Here is a 24,750-nt window from a genome sequence, read left to right as displayed (position 1 = left end):
CGGGGCCGGGGCCGGGGCCGGGGCCGTGCCCGTGCCCGTACCGGTGCCGCTGCCCCCGACGGCCCCGCCGCTCCCCCAGCCCTGGCGCGGCGCCGGCGGCAGCAGCACCCGCGCTGCCGGGACGGGGCGTGGCCGAGGCGGTACGGGCGAGGCCCGCCGCGCGCCTCAGCCAATCCGCGCGCCGGGGCGCGCCGGGATGCAAATGAGCCGCGTTGCGATTGGTCGCGCCGGGCCGAGGGGCGGGGCTCGGGGCGGGGGCGGGGCGGGCGGCGCTGGACGGGGCGGGCGGCGGCGGGCGCGCAGCTGGAATGGGGCGGGCGGGAGCGGGGCGCCCGGTGCAGCTGGCGGGGGGCGCCGGCCGGCCGCCATAAAGTGAATGGCCGGGGTGAATGGGAGGCAGTCGGCCGGCGCCCTCCCCGTGAGCCGCGGGCCGGCAGCGAGGCGCCGAGTGCCCGCCGAGCCCCGGGATTTACTCGCCGACGGCGGCGGAGCAGCCCGGGCGGCGGGGCGGGGGGCAGCAGCTTCGCCCCGCTCGCAGGACTGAGGCCGCCCAGCAGCCGAGCCCGCGCCTGGAGCCGCCGTAAGTGCCCCTCCGGGCCCCGCTTCTATCCCCCCCCCCCCCACCTCCCCGCCGCAGCCTCGCCGAAACCGGCGGCGGGGCGAGAGCATCCCCGGCGGGGCGGCTCGGGGCGCTCCGCCCGGCTCCGCCGTCCCGGCACCCCCCGTCCCGGTACCCCCGGGGCAGGGGGACAGCGGGCGCACCGGGAGCTGCCCCGCGCTCCAGCAGCGGCCCCGGGGGCCGTGCGCTCCCCGGCTGCTACCCCGGGCCGCCCGCCGCCGGAGCGCCGCAGCCCCGGCCGCCCCCTCGGGGCCGCCGCGGGCCCCTCCCGGAGCGCCTGGCGGTTGCTAAACTTAGGCATTTTCCACTCGGGCGAGCGGGGCAGGGGCTGTTTAAATTAGCCGGGGCTCGCTGTAAATAACGGGCTGCCGGATCGGCTGTCTGCAGGGTCCGGGGGAGCGGGGAGCAGAGGCGGGGAGACATCGCCTGGGAAAAGGAAGGCAGCCCGACGGCTTCTGGACAGCTGGATAAATGATATTTATGTAACGGGCTGCCGCCTGTTTACAGCGCGGCCGACCTCCCTGCAGCTCCGGGGAGAGGGCGAGCCCGGCCCCCGCCGACGGGGCGAACCTGCCCCGGGCTGCTGGGGGGCTCCCGGGGGCCGTCGTCGCCGGGGCCCCGACCGGGAGCGTCAGCCCCGGCCGGCCCCCGGGGGGAGGCTCCGGGCAGAGCCGGCTGTCGGGCTCCGGCGGCGAGCCCGGCCCGGGGGCAGGAGGCAGAGCGGCGCCCCGAAGTCCTCTTCCTCGCGGCGGGGGTGCCGGTGGCCGCGGGGAGCCCGGGGCGGGGGGAGAGCCCCGGGGGCTGCGCTGCAGCTGTTGGAGCCGGCTCGGGGGGGCGGCGGGGCCCCGGCCCGGTGCCGCCGAGGGGGGCACACCTGTCAGCCCCTCGCCCGGAGCCCCCGCCGCCGCCGGACAGCTGAGCGGGACGGGCTGGGACGGGCAGCCCCCCCCGGGCTCCGCACACCGCTCCCAGCCGGCTGGGCTCTGCGGGGGAGGCTGCGGGGGGTGCGGGAGCGAGCCCCCGGCCGCAGCGCCCCGGGGATGCTCCCACCTCGGTGTTCCCCAGCAGGGCTCGGGGGGTCCCAGCCCGCTGTGTGCCCTGCGGGGTGGCCGTGTGGGGTGGCTTCGTGCCCTCCGCGAGTTGGAGAGATGCTGAAAGCAAGTTTTGGAAGGGGGCTCTCAGGAGCGTCCCCGTGTTCCTGTCCCAGCTTCCAAAGGAAGGAAAAGGACGGCGTTCTTGGCGATGGGGCCAGGGTCTCCGTGAGCCCCCCGCTCCCGTGACGTGCCGGTGAGCCGGAGGGATGGGTGTTTGCACAGGCTTCGGTCGTGCCTTGCTGTGAGGGACAAAGAGCTGCCTGCTGGCTCCAGAGGGACCAGCAGGGCACGGGAGCTGCTCTCAGGCTCCACAAATGTTTGCAGAAACGGGGCAGGGTTTGGTTTTCGTTAGCAAATGGCCGCAGCATGCCCGGTACTCCCTACCGGGAGCCCTCGCAGGAGATGGCTGTCCCTGGCGACCCGGAGGGGGCTCTGGGCAAGGGCAGTGTTTTTCCTGATGTTACCGGGATTGCACAAGACCTGCAGGCTGGGCTCTCCCCGTGAAACCCACCTATGTCCCAGTAACCGGGCTCTCCTGTACAAGGCACTGGTTTAAAAGTGTGTTATCTGTTGCATTTCTAAAAGGGCTTAATTCGGGCAGTTAACAGAGCTGAAAACTTTGAATTGCCAAGTATTGGTTTGTGTACCCTGTGGGGAGTCGGCAAAAAGAGCGGCATCTTTTCTATCGTCAGATGCTACCCAAAACCTTGAGATTGAGAGGTGAGGCTGACTTTGGAGACTGCCAAAAAGAAAAAGCCAGAAACCCGATCTAGGAGACAGCTCCAAAAGGAAGATGAGATGAGCCGGGGACATGAGTTCTGTCTCGTGACCTGGCACATGTGCCCTGGCTCTGGGGACAGGGGAGGTCCTGGGCTGGGAACGAAGTCCCCCGTGGGGATCACTGGTGGCCTCACACCACGCGCCCTGCTTCAGGAAGGCAGCGGGATGAGGCTGTGGGGTCGGGAGCAGGAGGCTGCGGCATCTCTGCGCGGGCTCGGTGGTTATCCGGCCATTTGAACACGGGACCTTGCTATTTGCTCAGGGCCTGGCTGCAGGGGGGTGGTCCCCACTTGTCACGGGATGCTGGGGTCCGAGGACATCGAGCTGAGCCAGAGCTGGGACCTGGCTTTTGGCTGGGGCGCAGGGGGCACAGCGCTGGGCTACCCCCAGCTTGCCCTCTGCCTCCACTGACCAGCATCACAGTTAGCCTCGAGGCTGGGGGAAAAACCCTCTCTGGCCAGCACGGGGCTGAATCAGGGCCGGGGGCTTCAGGCGGCCAGAGAAAGAGGATTTGCGAGGCCAGCCTCGCTGCGCCTCCCCTTTGTGTGCCGCTCCCCGCGCCCGCACCCCTGCCCTCCCGCCTGGCTCACCTCTGAATATTAATGCCTCTGGCAGATTGGATAATAATGTGACTGGGAATTGAATGAAGCTGGTTATTAGCTCTTGGCTTCCGTGGGGCATTTAAGGCAGCCTGCAGGCTGCTGCTGGAGGCGCAGCGGGACGGAGTGCAGAGTGGGTCGCTTCTGCCGGCAGGGCTTTGCTCGGCCCCCCCGGCCCAGGACTGGTGCTGCTGTGGGGTTGCTGGAGACAGCCCTGCTGGCTTTCAGCATGGGCAACAACTAAATCCTGAGTCCTTCTGGGGAAGGAACCAGGAGATCTAGCTGGATGGAGGCTGAGAAGCGTTTCCGTTAATATTAGGCTCTAAATAGAGATATGGAGCTGGGGAGGGAAGCCCCCTCCTCTGCAGTCCCCACCAGTTTCAGGGTATTGCCCAGCAGATCTGGGAAGAGGCTGGTCCCCCGCATGCTGAACAGGAAATCTCCTGCTGATTTGATGGGAACAAGTTCAAGCTCAGAGTGCCCGTTTTTGACAAACTGCACCTTCTGATCTCTCCTCGTGAGCCTTCCCGTAGGCGGGTTGCTGAATGATTTAGCAGGAGGGAACGTTACCCATCTCGCAGAGGGGAAGCAGCCCAGCACAGAGCCAGAAATGCTGCCTCTGTCCCCTGACCCTTGATGCGATGCTCTCTGTCTCCCAAAGCACGGCTCCACCAGAAAGTAAACATTTACACCCTTTTTCTCCACGCACAAGAGTAGGGAAACCAGAGCTAGAAGTGCCGAAGCTGCTATTCATTTCGCACATCTGATTTTTCAACGATTCAGAGCATTCAGGAATGCATTGACGGTTCTGTAGCTACTCGTGATCTCAGCTGAAGCAGACCTGGGGTCCTGCATTCATCCAATTAAACTCCTAAATTACAGTCAGAGCTCCCGTGAATGAGACACCTGTCTGCAGACCCCGATTTCCCCAGCAAACTACTTCCACCGTCCCAAAACCTGCGAGCCCAAGAAACACTTGTGTCTCTGGGTTGCGGCACATGCTTGGCTGTTTCTCCCAGCCCCGGTCCCACAGACCACTTTTATTAAATCAACGCCTTTATCTGCTGCTAGCAGGGCTTCGGGGGGACGGCGTGGGCCGGGAGGCTCAGCCCCAGCAGAGCTGCCTGCAGAAATGCAAAGAGCGCGCAGATGAAGCGAAAGGCATCGTCGGCGAGTGCGCGGTGACTCTGGCCTGCCTGCCTCCCCCTCCGTCCTGCCTCCCAGCTCCCGTCCAGCAGCAGCAGCCCCAGCCTCGTCTCCCTTCCTGCCCCTTCTCAGGGTGCCGTTTCTGCAAGGCTAATTTGTAAGAAGTGCTTATAATAACTGACCAGAGAGAAGCATGAGAGCTTAACCATGAATCAAGTTGACCTGTCTGCGTGTGGACGTTTTTATTTACTCGTCTTTCTGAAAAACAAATAAACAGAGAATGCCTCCCAAATAAACCAGCTCCCCACTTAGATTTGAACATACTTTAAAAGAAATCTCTTTTGTTTTAGCCATTTTTATTTCCTGTTTGTTTCTGAGCTTAGACTTGACAATGAAAACCACATGAAATTCCCTTTTTGTTCCATCAGTTTTATTTTTGGTGCCACAATATCCAAAACTTCCAGTTCTACAGGCTTTTTTTTTTTTTGAGATGCGCATTTATTGCAGGGTTATTTTTTAAAGTAAATTCATGGATTTTTTTCCACCAAAAAAAAAAAAAGAGGAAAATTGTTTAGAGAGTTGGATGGAGAGTGATGATTTTAAAAAATAGATAAATAAAAATCTTGGATGTAAGAGATATATGTTGAGCCATAAAAGTCACGCTGTGTGCGGCGCTGTACTTAACCAGGGAGAAATTTCATGGGCAAAGCGTTGAGCGGTGCGTACTTGTATGTCCTGCTCAGAAGGGGTTTTCAGCACAATTTTAAAATGGGTGCAGAGAAGCCAGTGCTGGAGCTTGTCTGCAGCTGGGGGAGAGGGGCTGCCGGGGTGTTTGGCACACCGCGGCCGGAGCTGGGCTGTCCTCGGTCGGGTTTGGGGCTGGGGCTGCCGAGCCGTCTCTCCGTGTCCCCGCAGCGGTCGGGCCGAGGGGCTGCGACCCGAGCTGCTTCCAGAGCGCTCGCTTCCCTCTGCCCCGGCCCTTTTTTCTCTGAACCACTTTGATGGGATTGCCCGAGGGCCAGGCTGAATGAGTAATTATGGATCTGCAGCTTTCTTCATTACCCACCCAAAATGCCTACCTCCCAGGGCTCTGTATGGGATGCAGCGTGGAACAGATGGAAAAAACTAAGGATTAAACAAAAAAAAAAATTTAAAAAGCCCAGACTTTGCACACAGTCCTTAAGCAGTGCAGTGCATTTCAGGACCCTGACATTCAAAGCCGGGTTCCGCTGCTTCCCACGTCTTCGTGCCCCGACATTTATGGCACGGTTTGCTGCAGGGCGAGAGGTTCCCTCGGCACCCTGGGCCCAATCCTGCAAGCGTGGGCCACTTGCACAAGGGTGCAGGGCTGGATCCAGCCGTGTTTGCAGTGGGGAGGGCCGATCCCCTCCTCGTCCCCCTCTGCACAATGTCTGGGTAAACAGGCTGACCTTCGGGGCATGTTGCAAGGTCCATAAAGGTGGGGGGTGTGTGTATGTGTGTGGCGAGCTCCAGCATCTGCCCCAGCGACCCCCCCCAGAGGGGTGCTGGCAGCTGCCGCACGTCCTCTCCTCTCCTGCTCGGGATGCTGCGGTCTGAGCTCATTGCTTGCTTTATTCATGGCAGCCCGCGTCCTGCAAGGGCGTTCCTGCCAGAGCACTTAAAAAAATATATTAAATATAAATTGCTTAGGAGAAAAAAAGTAATTATCAGGGAAACCTTACAGCCCAGACATCGGCTCCGCCGGCTCTGCATGTTGGGATGACGCAGCCCTGGCAGCCGGCTGCCCACATCGGGGCTCCGGTTGGCGTCCCCAGCAGCGCTGCCCCTCGGCCACCGCGGCACCCCCAGCCAAACTCCTCTCCCCTTCACAGCCCTGCCGGGTTTTAAAACAGCAACCCGGCGGCACTTCCCCCCAAAAAATGATTCTTTCCAGCCACCATTTTTTGCCAAGTTTTGTCACGGAGCAAATGTTTATGACCGAGTCAAACTTCTGCGGCGAGGATTTATTGCAGAAACGCTGACTGACGGCGAACGCGGGCGGCTTCGCAGCGCGCCAAGGTCGGAGACGCATAAAGGGTGTGACGTGCCGGCTGCACGGCGGAGCCTTCCCGACCTTCAGCCCTATGCATCACCCGCCTGATTAGGGGCTTTCTTGAGCTTGTTTACTAATTGTGAGAATCATTTACATCCCTGGTAGCATCTGAGTCATCTGCTGCCCTCCATCTGCATACAAAGCTCCCGACGGCAGCTGGAGCCGCATAGCTCCAGCGCCGCCTCTCAGCCCCAGCCTCCCTCAAACGGGTCAACTTTGCAGCCACAGAGATACCAAAAGGACGCCGAAGCTCTGCCGTGAACGCATCCGCCGCGGGCATTGGGCCAGTTCCCTTTTACTGCTGGAATAATCGCTCAAACTCATACAGCCACCCAAACAAACGCAGCACGGCGTACCGGTGCGCCCATGCCAGGCCCGCTGCCCTTTGCGCAAGCAGCAGATCCTGGCGCGTGCTTCCACCAGCGACGCTGCTCCACCGCTGCCTCGCTCCCATCTCCGCTTCTGCCCAGCTTCTGGACGTGCAAACACGAGTGCTTTGTGCGTGCAAGGGGAAACAGGAGTCCCTCAGCCGCCGCAGCTGTGCTGCTCGCTGCCGTACAGATGCAGGCAGATGTGCTGCGAGCGCAGCCTGCCAGGGCGCACAGGGATCGGCAGAGCTGAGCCCCCTCTCTCTGCTTTATTTCGGTCGTGAGATGCTCTCAGGCAGAATTTGTCCCCCAAGTCAGCCTCTTTTCTCCCTGACCAAAGTGATCAGTTTCTCTGAAGGACTTCCCTGCGCCCGCAAAGCACACGTCGCTCCCAGCACTCCTGTGCTACAGAGCCTGACACTGCCAGCAACTTTGTGCAACTGCGATTCGTTCTGGCAAAACTAAGCCTTTGCTGATTTATTTTGTTCCAGATGCCTAACAAACAAAATAAGCCATAACAAAGTGCAGCTTTATTAATGTAGCTGCATAGTCTGTCAGAAAGAAAATCGCAGCCCCGGCTGATGGAGCCAAGGTGCTGCGCGCCCCGGCGAGGCGCAGCGTGCAAGGCACGCAGGGAAGGCAGCTGGACACAGCCAGACCCACGCTGCAATTCCTACAAGGATGAACACAGCATGAACATTTCATTTAGGAAAAAAAAAAACAAAAAACAAAAAAACAACTTTGCAGAAAGTGTGGCGGGGCTTCCCTTCTGTATTATGATTAGCTCTTCATTTCCAAGCTTCGGGCACCATTTCAGAAGCTATCCAGGTAGGCTAACGGCAGCTCCGGTGGGGTCCCAAGCTTGCTTTGGCATAAGCCGAGTGAAGGAGCGCTGCCCTGGCTCCACGGATCTCTCTGTCCCCTGCAGCTGAGCTCAGTGGGGGCTGCCACAGTCTGGGGGCTGCAGAGGACCCCCTCTGGGTGGAAGTGTTGGGGAGGGCGATCTGCAACGTGTGGGTCATAGTATGCCACAGCTCTTCCCTGCGGCAGGGCCGTGATACAGACCTTTTTCCCTGCGGACATAGGTACAGACCTGTCAATCCTTGGGACATATCCACTGTGATAATCCTGCGTGATACCAATGCTTTAATGCCTGCCCAGAGCAGGCATTTTGGCCGTCACCCTCCTCCACAGCCAGAGGCTTGAGTGGAGGCCCGGGAAGCCAGCGGCTCGCTCGCACTTTGTGGGCTGCCCCCAGCCCCTGGAGAATGTGTTCGGCAGGGTCCAGCGATGCTGTGCATTTCCCTACCACCTCTTATCTGAGGATCTGGAAGCACTTAAAGGAATTTTGCTTCATTGCCTCTCACAGCTCAAAGGGGCTCATTAACATCATTTCTGAGATGAGGAATGGAGTCTCAGAGCAGCCAAGTGATTTTACCTACATCACAAGCCAAGTCAGCGACAGTGCTTATCTCCCCATCCTCTCCCCACCCTAGCCCACATTATCAGGAGCTTCTCCGATAATGAAGAGAGCAGATAGAAACAGAGAGGCTGCCCCTTGCAGCCAGCCCAAGCGGGAAGCCCTGCAGCGTGGCACCACGCTGCCTGCGATGCTCTTGCAGCTCAAAACAGCTTGCTCCAACAGCAATCAGATACCAAGCACCCCGGGGAGCTTTGGCAATTCCTACCGATGGGAGAGCAGAAAAAAATGTTCCAGGCTTTAAAGCAGCACACACTGCTACAAAGACACCCCGTGCCAGAGCTCAGGGGTTAGCAACGCACTGCAAGGACTAAATCGAGAAATAAAGTTTATAATAAACTGTGACTCAGCCCTCGCTGGCGGTTCGTGATCCTCTGGTGAGCGCACGCCTGGAAGCGCCGCTCGGCCAGCCGGGGGCTGCACACAGCCCCGGGGTTTTGGAGGCAGGCAGGCAGCTCTCCTGCCCGCAACGGGGCTGCGCTCTGGGTAACCGGTTTGCTGCTGCTGTTTATCTTCCAGTGATTAATGGTCTTGCTTGGTTCCTGCTGCAATTCCATTAAGATTAGAGACTTAAAGTTACACCGAGAAGTTTAGCAGCGGATGACCCTGGTCTCCCTGTGGCTGTATTTCTGTAGTCTTGAGGAAGAGAAGATTATTGTCTCATATCCCACCCTTCTTGCTCTCTTGCTGCAGGGAAGGAGCCCTCACAGGCAGCACGTGTGTCAGCCCTTAGCTTGGTGTGCAATTCGTGTGCCACGCACGCTGTGCCACTGGAGACCCCAGCCCGTGGACACTCGCGTGGCACCGTCCTGCACAAACACATGGATCGGGAAAGCAAAAATCTCTTGCAGGATGGGACAGGGCAGCCCCAGCCCACTCCCCTCTGATGTGGGACAGAGGCAGGGGCAGCTCCACCTTAGCTCAACCCCCATGAGGACCAAAGTACATGTGGACAGATCCTCTTCCTGTATACATGGTTAGATAAACTCGAAGGGCAGAAGGGGATACGGGCAGCCCTCGGGATCCCAAATGCCAGCTCCCTGCATATCCTCTTGGGGAAGGCAAACAGCATCAAACGACCGGACGGACGGCCTCTCCCCCCAGACAGACCTGCTGGTGCCTCAGCTCAGCGGGCACACGGTTGTGGCCCACTCCCCAGTGGCAGCACAGGGAGCTCGGCAAGGCGCGCTTGTCAGTCTCGGGGTAGCTCGCCGTGGGCAGCACCCACAGCACCAAAGCCACTGCTATAATTAGCCCTGCTTGGCTTGCAGTCAGCCTTTATGTTTCCTTCCCACCCCTCCAAAAAAAACAAGCGGAGGAATCTCTGCTCCCAGGCGATGGAGCAGCATGTTACCGAGATCCAGGAGGAAGGTCACGGGGACCCTCGCTTGCTCTTTTTGGGTAAGCGAGGTGTCCCCCCTGGGTGGCTGGAGATGCTGCACCTCATGCCCACTGCCTTTCACAGCACCCAGGCAGCAGCAGTTGCTGCTCCCTGCCAGCAGAAAGGATGTGCATGGGTGGTGGCCTGAAGAAAAGATCTGTTTGTTACGGATTTGGGAACCTTTTATCACGGGCACAGTGAAGTACGTAGATGGAAGGAGCTACACGCGCCAGAGCAGGCTGGGGGCCAGGGGTGATTTTACAAAACTGAAAACTGAGCGAGTCTGGCTCCACGTTACAAGTACAGAAGCTGCCCCGAAAGAAATGGTCCTTTTACATTAAGAGAAAATGAGATGAAGGCTCAGATGGCAACAATAAATCTGATGCTATCTAAAGACACTTCTGAGGTGCCAATTCCAGTAACTCCCTGAGAACAAACGACTTGGTAAGAACACCACAAAGGTTTATCATCGACTTTCTTAATGTCTCTGCCTACAGCGAGATCTAGCCAGTGTGGAGGAAAGCTCCTTTAATTAAATCCGAAAGGGCTGTATAATCTAGAGTAATACCTACAGCCCTTTATGTCGGCAGCAGGGGGTGTCCCCAGCTACGTACACCAGTGCAGAGCTCGGACGCTCGCCCCAGCAGCCCTCCATGGCTGTGCGGAGCAGGTCTCCTCTTGCTTTTGTTTGTTCTGCCCATGGCAAGCTGAAAGGGCCTTGCTTGATGCCACTGCATAGGGCACTTGTAGTAGGTACGTAATCACACACACACAAAATTTCCTCTCTGAAATCCTCATAGTGTTACATTTGGTTCAAAAAATCAAACTTGCTCCTGAGTCAGAAGTCCTGGTTTCAACTTGGACATGGGCCACGCTTTACAACCAGTTTCAGCCCAGGTCCCTGGCACATCCCTGAGGCAGGCCAAGCGGACTACAGTGCCCAGCAGCTCATATCAAGCACACAGCCACTGCATGGGTGCAGTGCGGGATGGGATGTGAGTCCTAAATACTGGGGCTGGCTTCCCCCAAGCCTTATGCCTTATGTTGTCATTTACACCTATAAAGGCGGCTGTAAAACTGCTCCCCTCACGGTTTCTGTATCTCCACCCCAGTTTGCACAGATGAAACCGATGCAAGACGAGCAAGAGTCTTGAGGCAAACAGGACCATGCACAGGAGGATGCTGTCCTGCAGTTACAATGAGGCAGGAGTCTGAATTCCTCCTTAAATCTGGTCCAGTGCGGAGTCAAGCCCTCAAAGAGAGGAAATTGTGCTTGACAGATGCAATCATATGCAAATGGCTGTAGAAGAGGGGAAATTATCATCTACAAACATTGGGCAGAAATTCCATCTGCCGCCGCCTCAAGAAGGGCTCTTAATAAATTCTGAGACAGCAAAGTGACACACATCTTAATCAAGACTTAATCCAGCGAATTAATTCACTGCGCGTTTCTGCATAATTCCAAGAGCCATGCTAAAAGCCATGGCAATATCAGCAGCAGATGGACTCTCCTTACTCCATGCAAAGGTATTAAAGAAAACACAGCCCCCGTCACACTGCGTTGTGCGCGTACACATGGCAGAAAGCAACAGGGCTGTGCCCCGCTGCCGCCGGGAGCTCACGTGGCCTGCAGACACCAAAGGTCAGACAGCCATGGGTGGGAAATGGAAACCAGTCCCACGGCAAACACGGAGCCACTTCTGTCCGACAGGAGACAAAAAGCCCGGAGGAGGCAAAGGTCTGGGAAACCAGCAAGGGATGCTGCTCTCAGAACGGGGCTGGGGCCAGCACTGAGGCTCAGCAGGGGCTGGGGATGGAGGGGCACCAGGGAGGAGAACTTCTGGGGGAGTCGTGACCATGGCTGGCTGCAGAAACCAGCAGGACAGGCACTAGGAATGGCTTCTCTCGCCGCGGCCTTGGAGGCATTCTGCAGGTACAGGGGCTGCCTTTGCCAAGGGCCCCAGCAGCAGCCCTGCTCAAATTGACAGGAGGCTTTAGACAGCTCTGAAAATACATTCTTAGTCACTGTCATCCACCTCCAAAGGAGGTGCAAAAGCTATGTTATTAATCTCTTGTTTACATGTTTAAAGGCTAGCGCAGACCAGATGAAATGCTGCCTCCAGTCAGCCCTGCCCCAACACGCGTGGATTAGAGGGGTCGTGCAATCCTCCACCAACCTTCCCAACTGACCACAACCTGTAGCTCGGAAATCCCAAACACCTGGTCCCACAGCCCTGTACCTGGAGGTCCCTGGTCCTGGCACGTGTTTACAGCCACTGAGTGACAGGCTGCCTGGCTGGGGTGACCGGAGCTTTAGAAACTGCTGGGCCCAGCCACTCTCCTTGAAGCCTTCAGAAACCATTAAACCAGTGCGCGCTGGCAACCACACATCATACTGTGTGTGGCAGCATTGTGAGCTGAAACTTGGACTTAGGGCCTAAGATGGGGCCTGCTCACCTTGCTGAGGTGACGTGGCTGGGCTGGTAACACCTACTGCTTCACTCCTGCCTCTTCGTGAGACTCCAACGGAGTCCTGGATAGAGCAGCTCTCAACCGAACCCTTCCAGGCAACGTAGTCACAGGTGGAGGGCATGGAGGCCCAGAGGAGTGGGACTGGAATAATTGACCCTGGGACAGAAAAGCATGGAAAAGGAAGGTTGGGGAGTCCTGGTCCTGGCCACACTGTGGGGAGCAGCTCCCCAGCTGGGATGCTTTCAGTGAGGGAGGTAGCCCACAGCCGCAGAAGAGGAGCTGGGGAGCCTTTGGTCAAGATGACCCAAAGCTGGAAGCAAGCTGCTGCTCCAGCCAGGCTTACTCATCCCCCCAGCACTCAAGGGCGTGTAATGCGATTCCCATGTTAATTCAGGCTGCAGAGGTCCTCTTGTAACCAACAGGAGTCCACTTGCACTGACCCAGCTCGTGGCAGCCTCCGAGAAGGCCAATGTGCCTTCATCCTAGTGCCACACGCAGGGGCGGCTTTCTGCTGGGTGTGCACATGTGTTTGTCCACGTTCACGGTCTCCGAGCATTGCTTGTGCCCGGCCAGCTTGCTGGGAAGCGAAGGAGAGCGCAGGGAAGCTGCGGCAGGAGGCCGGGGAGAGGCGGGATGTCTGGGGAAGGTGCTAACAGCCCTTGGCTGGCCCAGAACCACTTCCTCAGATCTCTGTTACACAGCATGCTCCGGCGTTGCTATTTCAGTCTGAATGTCACCTATAAATTGGAGGCTCTTTCTCTGAAGGCTGCAAATAGAAGTGCCGCTAGATGATCTTTGATTTATAGGGGAGCTCAGCAGAAAGCCTGGCATCTCCATTTTCCAGCCAGGAAACTCGGAGGGGGTCCGAGGATCACACAAGGATCCTTTGCTCTCCCTAGGCCTCCCCTCAAGGGTTGGCAGGTCCCTCCCCGAGCGGGTGGGGAGAGGTCAGGAACACAGGTCCGTCTCCCTAACCACCCCGTGCCTGCTTTTTCAGATTCCTCCTCCTCTGCTGCCCATTCCTGCCCCATGGATTTCAACCTGCTGGCGGACGCGGAGGCTCGCAGCCCAGCCCTGTCGCTCTCGGACTCCGGCACCCCCCAGCACGAGCACAGCTGCAAGGGGCAGGACCACAGCGGTGAGTGCGAGGCCCCGCAATCCTCCCTAGTGGGGGAGTGGGACCTGGTGGGCAGAAAGCGAGCCGGGGGAGGCGTGGGGCGAGCATTGCCTGTGCCTAAGTGCTCGAGTTGAAGCTTTCCTTGCTATGGATTAGGTTGGCCTTGGGCTCAACTTCCTGGGTTCAAAGGAAGAGATGATGCAAAGCTCCCCCTAAGAGCACCTGCGCAAGGGGAGGCGAGGGCTGGGGACAGCCTGCTGCTCCCTGTGTAAAGCCTCCGGGCTCACCCACGTGCAGAAGCTAATCAGCATAATGATGCAGATTAAAATTCTCTGGAGCAAGCATCACAGGGGGAGCATCGTAGCTATGGTCAGAGAATCCACCCGCCGAATTCCTTGCTGCGTGCGTACCTTAGTTGGGCACATCCCCAAGCTCAGTGGCTCCTCGTCAGCTGCTGGGGATGCACGGCGTGTGTCTCTATCCAAGTGGCCTTCCCGATGGAGCCCCCCAGTCCCTCCACAGAACTGCCAATTTAGGAGCGGACTTCTCTTTTTTTCCATTAGGCGTGAGCAGCTAATTCCAGCTATGACTGCAGGAGTTTCATTGAGTGGGCGAACATGCATGGGATGCATCCCACAGCCTATTTTAGGGCGATAATAAATGCTTGGTGCCTGGCGACGTCACTCCCTGCTGTCTTACATAGTCTAGAAATAAAGTCACTCTGTGAGGTGGCCGTGTGCCAGCGTTACCTGCGCACGGGGGCTGCCAGCTCCTGCGCTCACACCAGGGAGGCTGACGGCAGCTGCACCAGGCACGTGTCCCCAGCACAGGCAGGGAAGGGCATGGCACAGCACCATGGTACGTCACTTCTGCAGATTCCTGCCTTCCACCCAAAAAACACAGCCCCACTTTTCCTTTGCTCCATCTGCAGAGCAAGAGATGGTAGGGAACAGAGCAGAAACCTCCTCTGTCCGGGCTTTCTGAGATCCTCAGCACCCTCCAATGGTGCTGAGCGTTTGCAACACCCCCTTCTGTTAGCTCTCATCAGGCAGGAGGAGAGCAAGGGAGAGGAGGATATTTTCTACAGCCAGCTCCTCAGTGTGGATTCAGGGCAGCCCAAGGGGCTCTTCCTTTTCCTGGGTTCCCCCAGACTGCCACACTTCTGGTCCCCACCACAGTGCCTTTACAGAGAGCACATTCCCCTGTCTGGAGAAGAAGCAGAAATGAAGACGATGTTCCTTGTAAGCAATGTTCAGGAAGAGCCAAAGGCAGCAGGTGTGGAAACAGAGAGGACACTAAGAGGAAGGTACAGCTGCAGGTTTTTCCAGACTCAGAGACAGGATTCCCACATCCACTTCGACTTCACAAGATTTAGGGAAAGTCCTACCCCAGAGGGCATGCAGAAGGTGAATACCAAAGCAAAATACTTGGTTAGCTCTTCCACCAAGATGCAGCCCATTAGCCAGTGGGTTTTGCTCCGTTGTCATACCCTTTTGCTGTAATTTCTTCCTGCGTGAAGAACGGCAGCTGTCAGCGGGAACTCCTGGTTTGGGCACAGCCTCCTGTTTGGCAGCAGCCCCTTTTGAAATCCACGTGTCAGGGGCTCCTGTGGGAACATATCCCATGTATGCATCAGGCTCTTAATTAACCCAGACTTAGCAGATGAGCAAACAAACCAAATGTTGTCCCTTCATCTGTACTGAGCCATTCCTAATAACTAGCTCAGACGTGGTGCCATCACTCCCTTTTTAATCTGTTTTAGAGATGGGTGATGCAGGAATCTCCCTCTTCCAACACTGGCTCAGAGCACTCAGCTAGAGAAATCAGATTTATCCCCTTGGCAATAACTGCTACTGAAAAAATAAATAAATAATCAAGAACATGCTTCCAACAGTTCTGTTGGGATCCCTGCATGAGGATGCTCGTGGCAGCAAGGAGAGCTCCTACAGGTCCTATTTTCAGGTCTTACGGCTTCTTCCATTTCAAGAGTGCACTTTGAAAGTTCTCTTGCTGGTCCAGCCTGTCTGGAAACACTGCCTTATGCTGGCTCTGGGAGCAGGAGATGGTGCCTTCCTGCCCAGCACGAGCAGCTTGTGCCCTGCTGGTGGGAACCAACACGTGGCAGAGCTTTCTCCAGCGGTCTCAGGGCTGCTCTACACAGCCAGCTCGCTCTCCTTGCATTAGTTTCTCTGCCATCTGTTGGTACATAAAGAAGTGGTAAAGTTATTGATATATATATATATATAAAGTTATATTGAAGGTTTCAGAGGTCTGGCTAAGAAGTTTGCACTACCATTCCTTTCAACCAAAAGCCAGCAGCTTGTGATGGTTTCCAGCCCTCACTGCTGAGGCTGGGTGTGCCACCTCTGCAGACTACAAGCAAGCTACTTGATGAGTCCTAGGGTGGGCACCTGGCCTTGTTAACACTGGAACAGCTTTTTCCTCACGTCTCCTTTTTGGAAACAGTATGGAGGTGAGGTCTCTGTAATCACTTAGCAGAGACCACGGGAGCAGAGGAGATGCTGTGTGGATGCTTTCTTGCCATGAGCATAGTTAACAAAATTTCTGCCCGTCCCACCTTAAGTTTTACTTGCATTACAATGACCTCGGTCTCCCTTATATCCAACAGCAGCATTAAACATGCCACAGAACAGGAGGTGGATAGTGGGGAGCATACAGGAACTCTGCACTGCTGCAGTCCTTGCATCATATATCCGTAGAAAAAATTCTTCTGGCTCGTGCTCAGGCTGTCCTCCGTGAAGGGTGGTCACCTCCCCTGCAAACACTCCCCAGGACCCCAGCATTGCTCCCCTCAGGGGAAGACAGGTGCTGGGGAAAGCAGGGTTTTCCTGGGAATGGCAGGGAGGGGTTTAAGAATTGACCATCCGTGTGTCTGGGTGCCTTTCAGTCTCTCTTAGGGCCTCTCTCTGCCATTTGGATTTCGTGGGTCTTACTTTTTGAAGGGCACGTCCATTGGCCTTGAAGAACCTTCTCTCCTCACCCAGCTGTATTCCAGGGTCCCCTGCTTCCTTGTGTCTTAATGGGCTGCCCAGGACAGCTTCCATGTTAGGATATTTTTCTGGACTTTGAAGCCTTTTAAGCTAGCTTCCACTTAAAAAACCACAACCAAACAAAAAACCCTTTTCATCTGAAACTCAGTGGAATGATGCCAGGCTTTTTTAAAAAAGATTCTTCTCCTGAATGCAACAGTTTGGCCATTGTTTGCAACCATTTCTACTTGGTTTTGTGGAGTATTTAACACTGGAAAAGAACACCTCCCCTTCCTGCTGAAATCCCGATTTTTGGTTGGAAGTGTATAAGAAGCTCCTAGAGCAGCAGAAGGTGGTGGTGAACATCAGCAGTGATTCATTTTATCTGGAGTAATTTTACTCCATGGTGACTTGTCTTGTTTCCTGGCAGGGAATTCCCCCCTTTTTTTTTTTCAAAAAAAAAAAAAAAAAAGCTGCATTTTCTCTCCCCTCTCACTGTTGTCCACTCACTGAGTGACTCAGCTTCAATGTCCTCTACTGAAGAGGAAGAAATCTTTACTCGCAGGGCGAGGGTTGTGGCAGAGGGAGGCACCTGGCTTGGCCGAGCTGCCCACCTCCAGCCCGAGCTCAGAGCAGGCAGGCACGCTAAGGTCTGGATTTAGCGACTGGCAGCAGGCTGAGCAGCACTATGTGGTTAGATATTGGTGCAGCCACCAGAGTTTCAGGATGTTCACCGAAGAGGGTGATGAAACAAAAGACACAGCCTCTCAGAGAGGGAGCTCTGAATGAGAAAGAAAGGGAGATGCTCAAATAATCTGTGGTAAGGTCTAAGAGAGGCTCTTTCCTACTTTTTTAAAATGAAAATATGCGCACCTAACCATGAAAGCACTGGAAGGATAAAAGTTTGTGTTTCTTTGGCTTAGTTAATTTAAGAGCCTCAACTTGCCATCACTAGCAGCCTGCCTTTCCCCACTCACTTCTCTGCAAAAACACCATTTGATCTTTTGCTCTGCCATAAATGACAATTTCCTTTTGGTTTTTATAAAGGGAGCCGTGGGTGCGGTGCGAGGCAGACACTTGGTCAGCAGGGCGAGGGAGGGAGGTGGGACTGCTCCTCTGGTGGGTGCTGCTGGAACTGCTGGTGACCACAGCAGAGGGGCGTGCATCCAACACCCCAAGGAGAGGCTCCCCAACACATCCAAGCCCCCAAACTAACTCTCCTCTCTGTTTCCCCCGCAGACACTGAAAAGTCCCAACAAAACCAGACGGACGACTCCAACCCTGAGGACGGCTCGCTGAAGAAGAAGCAGCGGAGGCAGAGGACTCACTTCACCAGCCAGCAGCTGCAGGAGCTGGAGGCCACCTTCCAGAGGAACCGCTACCCGGACATGAGCACCAGGGAGGAGATCGCAGTCTGGACCAACCTGACGGAGGCACGAGTGCGGGTAGGACTGCAGCCCTCTCACCCTCCCATGCACAAGCTTGTGGGGCAGAAAAACGCCTGTGTTGCAAGCCACCAAGCTGTCCCCGAACCCAGGAAGGAATGAGGAATGCTAGAACAATTCCCCCTCTAGAGAGCAGCTCACGATGGTCTCCACCCGAGATCCGGTACATCCAGCCTCACACACAGCCCGTGCTGGCCATGCCTTCCTCACCCAGCACAAGCTTACAGCAGTAGCACAGGGAAGTCCAGTGGCCAAGCTCTGCCCCACCAGCCAGCTCCCTGACCCAGCAAACCCCTTCCTTGTTGTACCGTCATCCCCAGCCTCGCTGGAGGGCTCCCTTTGGAGTTCCCAAACCGCTGTGCAGTCACAGGCACGGCGTGGCAGGGCTCCAGCTGGAACGAGGTCTTCTCTCCGCTACTAGAAATATGAGTTAGCAGCACCATGAATAGCCTTCCAGCAGCTTCCACGCTCCAGGAAGTTATATTGTTTGAGTCCCTCCAGCGCTAACAGATTTTCCTGTTAGAAGACAGACTTCTAGCACCCGCCCAGCTGATGCTGAGGTGAAGGCAAAGCAAGAAAGGTTATTTCCTCAGCTGAGCAGCTCTCCAGCTGCATCCCCCAAATGCTTTGCTCCCAAGTCACACAACCCCAACCCCTGCTCCCAGGCTGTGCACGCTTGGTAACACAGAAGCTGTTTTCCTCCCTTTTCTCCACGCAAAGGGCATTTGTTTGTTCAGTGTGGTGGGTGAGGCAGCACACAGAAGGCGGGCAGCAGGGGCTCTCTCTGTTAGCCCATGCCAGGACACAGATGCAGGCCTGCCCTTTAAAGCCAACAAGAACCAAGCACGGGCCACATCCTTAGTCACTCCTTGATCTCCTCCACTAGTTTATGCCAAACAAACTCACTGCAGCATCCAGGGCCCACGAGTCAAAGCTACATTAGAGACCAGAAAGACTTCCAGAGGTGGTTTGTGGATGTGCCACCTGTGTAGGACCAGCACCACTGTCTGGCATCAACATCCCCACAGCAATGTAGGACTGGGTGGGACTGGTGTAGGACTGATGTAGGACTACTGACTGTAGGACAGCACCCCTCCCTGGTGCTCGGCCTCCAGCTCCCTGGGAACAACCCCAGCCCTTCACCCACTCATGTCTCACTGGAGAAAGAGGCTGGGGCAAGGTCCCCTGCAGGGGACAGCCCGGAGTGAATCCATCCCCTCCTTTCTCTCCCTCTTGCAGGTCTGGTTCAAAAACCGCCGGGCCAAGTGGAGGAAACGGGAGAGGAACCAGCAGGCCGAGCTCTGCAAGAACAGCTTCGGAGCCCAGTTCAACGGACTGATGCAGCCTTACGACGACATGTATTCCAGCTACTCCTACAACAACTGGGCCACCAAGGGGCTCGCCACCAGCCCGCTCTCAGCCAAGAGCTTCCCGTTCTTCAACTCCATGAACGTCAGTCCCCTCTCCTCCCAGCCCATGTTCTCCCCGCCCAGCTCCATCGCCTCGATGACCATGCCTTCTTCCATGGTCCCTTCCGCGGTGACTGGGGTCCCGGCCTCCAGCCTCAACAACCTGGGAAACATCAACAACCTGAACAGCCCGAGCCTCAACTCCGCTGTCTCATCCAGTGCCTGTCCGTATGCCTCCACAGCCAGCCCCTACATGTACAGGGACACGTGCAACTCCAGCCTGGCCAGCCTGAGGCTGAAGGCCAAGCAGCACGCCAACTTCACCTACCCGGCTGTGCAGACGGCTGCTTCCAACCTGAGCCCTTGCCAATATGCCGTGGACAGGCCTGTATGAAGGGCTGCCCGCCACCACCCGGGGACTTGACCTTAGCCTGACAAAAGGAGACCTTTAGCCCTACAACAGCGTACGTCCTGCAGAGAGTGAGAGTGAAAGCAAGAGAGAGCAAGAGAGTGCGAGAGAAAGAGTGCGCAGCGAGCGGGCAGACGGACCTCTATGAAGATTTGTCTAACTATCGTATGGTGAATTTTGACTGTCTTTCCCCTCCCAAACCCCTTCCCTCCCTGCCCACCAACCCCCTTACCCTCCCTCTTGGTAAGGAAACCAAAACAGTCTACTGGAAGCCCCATTGGGAAGCAGGAGCCCCGGCGGGCAGGGCGCCTGGCCCGTGGGCAGCCAAGCTCAGCGTGTTTCAGTCTGACCCCAAACCCTCCCTTTCCTGGGACAGCCAGTAATGGGAAACAGGGACGAGGCGACGTGGGGCTGCTCTTCAGTGCTTGGCCGACCCCTTCTCCCTGCACGCCTGTGAGATTTTGGTGGAAGACATCTTGCCCGCCAATTTATCTGGCAGATGGTGAGAAAGCATTTCAGTTGATTGGCATCTCTTTGTAGTGCATTTATAGGCATGGCCCTTCAGACTTGAAACCTTTAGGAACTGGGAGTTGGACAGATATAAAATATGTGTATGTATATATATATCATGTATATATACAAATACATATGTAGACATATATATTAAAATATGCCTTTTTGTTTTGTACATGAAATAACCCATGAAGTAGACCTTAAAACCAAAAACCTGCATAAAGCAAGCATGTCCACCGAGGCGGTGTTCTGCCTGTCTTGCTTTACTGCTTCAGTCATTTCCAGTCAGACAGGAATACCTTTGCCAGTGTACATCCAAAGCATCCCTTTTGCAACAATCAACTCCCCCTTGCACATCTCCTTCCCTTCCTCAAATCCCATTTCAAAAAAGGAAGTAAAATAAAAGTTGGCACAATCCCTCTAAGGCTTCCACCTGTCTGGTTATTGAGAGCACAACCTTGCACCTAAAGATTCAGAAATGGAGCACGAATAGCCTGGGTGAGAGCAAGCATCCTCAGGCAGGGCAGCGCGGGTGGGAGCAGGAGGAAACCTCTCCTTGCTGAGGTTTCCCCAGCTCACTGGATGGGACCAGTGCCTCTAGGCTCCTCGCAGCCCTCCTGGCTCCAAACAGCACCTCCTGGAGAGGTCAGCTGCAGGAACCTGACCAGCTAGCCTGTCCCCATGCTATGTCTTTTGAGAATGGTGTAAAAGAGAGCTGGATCTCCTGAGATGTACTCACACCAGCAGGACCTGCTGCTTCAACTGATGCAGAGGGACACGGTGGGTTTCTCCAAGGGCACAAGGAAGCTACACAGACCATGGAGTTGCGGGACATCACTCAGTCAGTCCCCACTCAGTGCAGACTCCTTTTCCTCCATGGGGCACGTACCTCAGGGGCAAGCACAACCCTGATATTTTACTTTTCTCTTAGAGAAAAAAGTAAAACATATTACCAAGACAAACCAACCTGCTTGAGTGAGTGGGGCAGGCAAAGCTGGTGCAAAGATTTCTGCAACACTGCTAGCATGCACAGAGGAAGCAAACTGCTGAGAAGGGATTCTCACTAGGAGACACAGAGAGGTCGCCCACATGCAAAGCGTGCAAATCACTCAGTCTTTGCCATCGCTTGTTCCACAGACAGCAGCCGCTGCTGAAGGTATTGGTGAGCAGACACAGAGCAGTCACAGATGTCAGGCCAAACACACTGTAGCAAAACTACGCTTTGCTCTGACCAAGATGAGGGAGCCAAGTACCCCTGTGCTGGAACAGCTACTGCTCCATCTGCAACACACATGCAGAGCTCAAGCACAAACACTGAAAACACACATCCAAGACAAGACCCAGATCTTACCTTGTTGCTGGGTACCAGTGCTGCTGTGGTGGCTTCAGTGACGGTGGCCTCTGCTCCATGGTCTCCCCACCAAGGCCTCACCTCGGTGCCCTCCCGCTGACTCCCTGTCTGCCCCAGCTCTCCTCCCCAGGGGAAGGAGCAAGGCCCCAGCACCTCTCATTTCCTCTCCCCCTCTGGCTCTCCCACAGCTGGGTCCCATTCTCTGCCTGATCCCCTGAGCCAGCTGGTGCCACAGCCCTCTCCTGCTCCTACAACAAGCTGCTGAGCCCTTCAGGCAGCTGCTGCTCCCCCAGCATCTCCACGCACCCTGCCCTCCACCCCACGCTGACCTTGAGTGCAGGTGGGAACACGGCAAAGCCAGAAGAAACATCTCTCATGAAATCGCAGCTTTGCCTGGAGAAGAAATCAAAGGGAGGCCCAGCTTCCCCTTCCCTTGGGTGATGTATCTAAAGAGGGAAAGCCCAACTGGAGCTGAGAGCAACACGAGCTCCTTCTTCCTTTCAACCTGCTCTGGTAGCTGCGTGTTGCCTTCAGCAGCTCCATGTTGAGATGAACTTGTGGTGATCCAGCTCTCGTCCCGCAGCGAGGATGGAGTTGGGGTGAGATGGGGTGGGATGGGGTGCAGCAGGGGAGCCCGGGACAGGTGGAGCAGGGAGCAGAGGGGACACGCTGATCGGATGGGGCCAGCAGCTGCTGAGCGTTGCAGGATTCAGCCTACGACAGGCAGCCCACATGCATGGAGTGAGAGGCCAACCCCAGCACATGGCTCTCCTGATCTCCTTTTGGAGAAAAGCCTTTGGGGGAAAGCCAAAACCCAGTTCAGTTACTGATTTTTCAGACTGAGATTTTCCACGCAGTCATTTTGATTACCTTTAGGCCAGACCAGTCTGATTTCTGAGCAGGACAGACTCAGTCAGTACCTGCACCAGGCCACTGCTGCGTGCAAGTGCACGGCCAGTGGCTCTGCAGGTGGGCTACTGGGAACAAGATTCTCCTCCCCAGTCCTGTATGGAGAAGACGGCGGGGTCTGTCTCTGCAGTCAGAGGTACTGCACCATGCAGCATCCAGACCAGGCGGCAACCACACACCAGCTCTGAGCTGAGAGCACTTTGTACAATGGCACCAAATGACTAACAGAACTTGGGGAAAAACCTTAAAATCTGCAGACACCAGAGATGGCCAAAAGCAAATAACGGTGCGAGCAAATTGGCAGCAGAGAGCCCTGGGAGAGGTCTCCTGCTTTCCAAATGCCACCTGCCCTCCCGATGCAGCTGAGCCAGCGCAGCCTCCCGCACTCAGCTCCTTCCCCAGGGTCCCAGGACGTGGATGAGATGCTCACTGGTCCAGCACAAATACATCAGGTACCCTGCAGACCTTCCCCAGGACCTCTCTCTCCCCCCAGGTCCCCAGGACATCCCTAGCTGTGTCTCCCTGATGCTGCAACCCAGTTAGGTGGGGTTTAGCAGGCTCCTGCTTATTCTAAAGGCCGGTTAGGCAAGAAGCTTTGTCACTGGATACTTCCCAATCTGCAAATATAGCAAGCACACATTCTCCTCCATCATCCAGATCATTAATGAAAATGTTGAACAAAACCAGACCCGGAACAGATGTCCCTGAACTTCACTCAGCGTAACTCTTCTTTTTCAACAGTGAACCCTAGATAACTCTCTGGGTATAATTATCCAATGGGTTTTGTCCCTACCCAACATCCCATCCACATCATGTTTTAAAGGTTGCTTAAGAGCCTAGAGCATGACACGGGTCAGAAGCCTTAAAAATCCACCGAAATGGCAGCCAGGGCTCTTCTTCACCATGCCCTTACCTGTCACAGGAGCAAATCAGATTGCTTTGACCAGGTTCTGTCCTTGGCAAGTCCCCATGGCTCCTGCTCATCTCCACTGCTTACAAGCAGTGAGATTATCTGTTCCAGCGGTTTTTGGTGGGTGAGGGGATTTAGCTGTCAGCAGGTCCCGGCTTTTGGCCCCAGTCCCTTCTGAAAGGGTAAAAAGCTTGCATTTTCCAGTCTCTTTATGCCTCACTGTCCCTCAGCAGTTCTCATAGATAACAGCAAACGTTTCTGGGCTTGCTTAGCAGGAAGTTCATCACGCCCACATGGTCTGAAAAATTCCTGTTAATCTAAATGCTCCCTTTCTTGGGCTTTCCCTATTCAAGGCCAGGCTTGTAGCCCCCACCACTGGCATGGCTTGTGCTGCCCACTTCCTCATAGCTGTTCTTTTCCAAAGGCTAATGTAAAGTGTGCAGAACAGTTGGGTCTTCTCAGTGGCTGCCAGCAGCGCTTTCCCTCCCTGCCGAAAAGCCACGCAACACCATCCTTGGTTATTCTCTTATTGTTAGTGCAGTGGGGAATTGTTTTCTGACATCTTGCTTGGTGCATGCCAGCTTTTACCGTGGTCTGGTATCACAGCTCCGAACTGCAGGCTGGGTGTGAACGTCCAAGCTCCTGCTGGAGTTGTTCAATACTGGGCTCAGGTAGCGAGCTACCTGCAAGAGATGGAGCCAATTCCTGTCGACAATTCCTGCCGATAATTGCCTTGGGGCACCTGGCTGCATCCAGGCATGGGAAAAGGCTTGGGCTGGGTACGTTCCCTTACCACCTCTGGCCAGCAACACCCCAGCCAAAGACCAAATTTCTGCACGGGCACCTAAATAACATTAAAACTGAAGAGGATTCCTTGCAGCCCAAAGCCTTTGCTGGCTACCTGGGGTCAGCAGCAGCGTGGTGCTGCCCGGGGCCAGCTAAGGCGAGCTGTCCCTGCCAGAGGGGCCCTCCAGCAGCAAATGCCACTGCCGGGCTGTCCGTGGGGACAGCAGCACAGCCCCACCTCTCCGGAGGCCCCCTCTAAAAGCAGGTGAGGTGGTGTCACCTAGCGGCTGCTGGCACCCAGGACAGCCCGGGGGGGGCTGGCCCCACAGGGCGTCCTGCTGCCACCCGGGCTGAGCAGGGGATGAAGCTGGGGGACACGGTAGTCTTCCTCGCAACTGCACGGGGCCCCCCAGGTGGCCTCAGCTGCTCGTCTACCCCACAGGAGCTGCCATCAATTGCTGCCATCAAAGACAAAAAAATCTATATCAAGTGCATCCCCTCCAACAGGGCTGCTTGCTCTTGCAGCTCGCCAGCACTATGCAAGCTGGGCTTTTCTTCACGGAGTGCCGGGAGGAGTCATCTCCACAAAGACGTCCATGTGCCCACGGGGATGCCCGGCTGGGCTGAGCACTGCTGGGGCAGCCAGAGGCTCGGGGAGGAGAGAGCCGGCACGGCCCAGCAGGGACCACACCAGGCACAGAAATGCCTCAGATTGGGACGTGCCATCATCTGGGGCTGCTCCTGGACGGGCTCAGGCTTCAAGGCTCACCTGACACAGCACGGCACCCTCAAACAGCCACATGGTCGGGCCTACTGGTAACACAGAAGCCTAATTTTTGTTTTTGTCATTATTTCCCTCTCGTTCTCAGTTGCACGTGATGAGCAAAGGGACCGAGGC

At 56.1% G+C, this 24,750-nt stretch overlaps 1 protein-coding gene and 1 long non-coding RNA gene across 2 annotated transcripts; one reads left to right on the top strand and one right to left on the bottom strand.

Annotated features, from left to right (window-relative positions):
• The first annotated feature begins 311 nt into the window (after positions 1 to 311).
• On the top strand, positions 312 to 20,320 carry PITX3 (paired like homeodomain 3). The gene is made up of 4 exons (XM_080596793.1): positions 312 to 580; positions 13,011 to 13,151; positions 17,360 to 17,565; positions 18,805 to 20,320. Exons 2-4 carry the CDS (start codon positions 13,043 to 13,045, stop codon positions 19,366 to 19,368), a joined length of 879 nt encoding a protein of 292 aa, XP_080452919.1. The 5' UTR covers positions 312 to 580; positions 13,011 to 13,042; the 3' UTR covers positions 19,369 to 20,320.
• LOC308197008 lies at positions 13,129 to 23,669 on the bottom strand. The gene is made up of 2 exons (XR_013952527.1): positions 21,248 to 23,669; positions 13,129 to 14,736 (listed from the first exon to the last, which is right to left on the bottom strand). It is a non-coding gene; the product is annotated as an uncharacterized lncRNA (long non-coding RNA).
• Positions 23,670 to 24,750: the final 1,081 nt, after the last annotated feature.

The sequence above is a fragment of the Anser brachyrhynchus genome, assembly GCF_964034855.1.
Source record: "Anser brachyrhynchus genome assembly, chromosome: 6".
Taxonomy (NCBI): Eukaryota; Metazoa; Chordata; class Aves; order Anseriformes; family Anatidae; genus Anser; species Anser brachyrhynchus.
The sequence above is the reverse complement of the archived record's forward strand: the minus strand, read 5'-3'. Positions and strand labels throughout refer to the sequence as shown.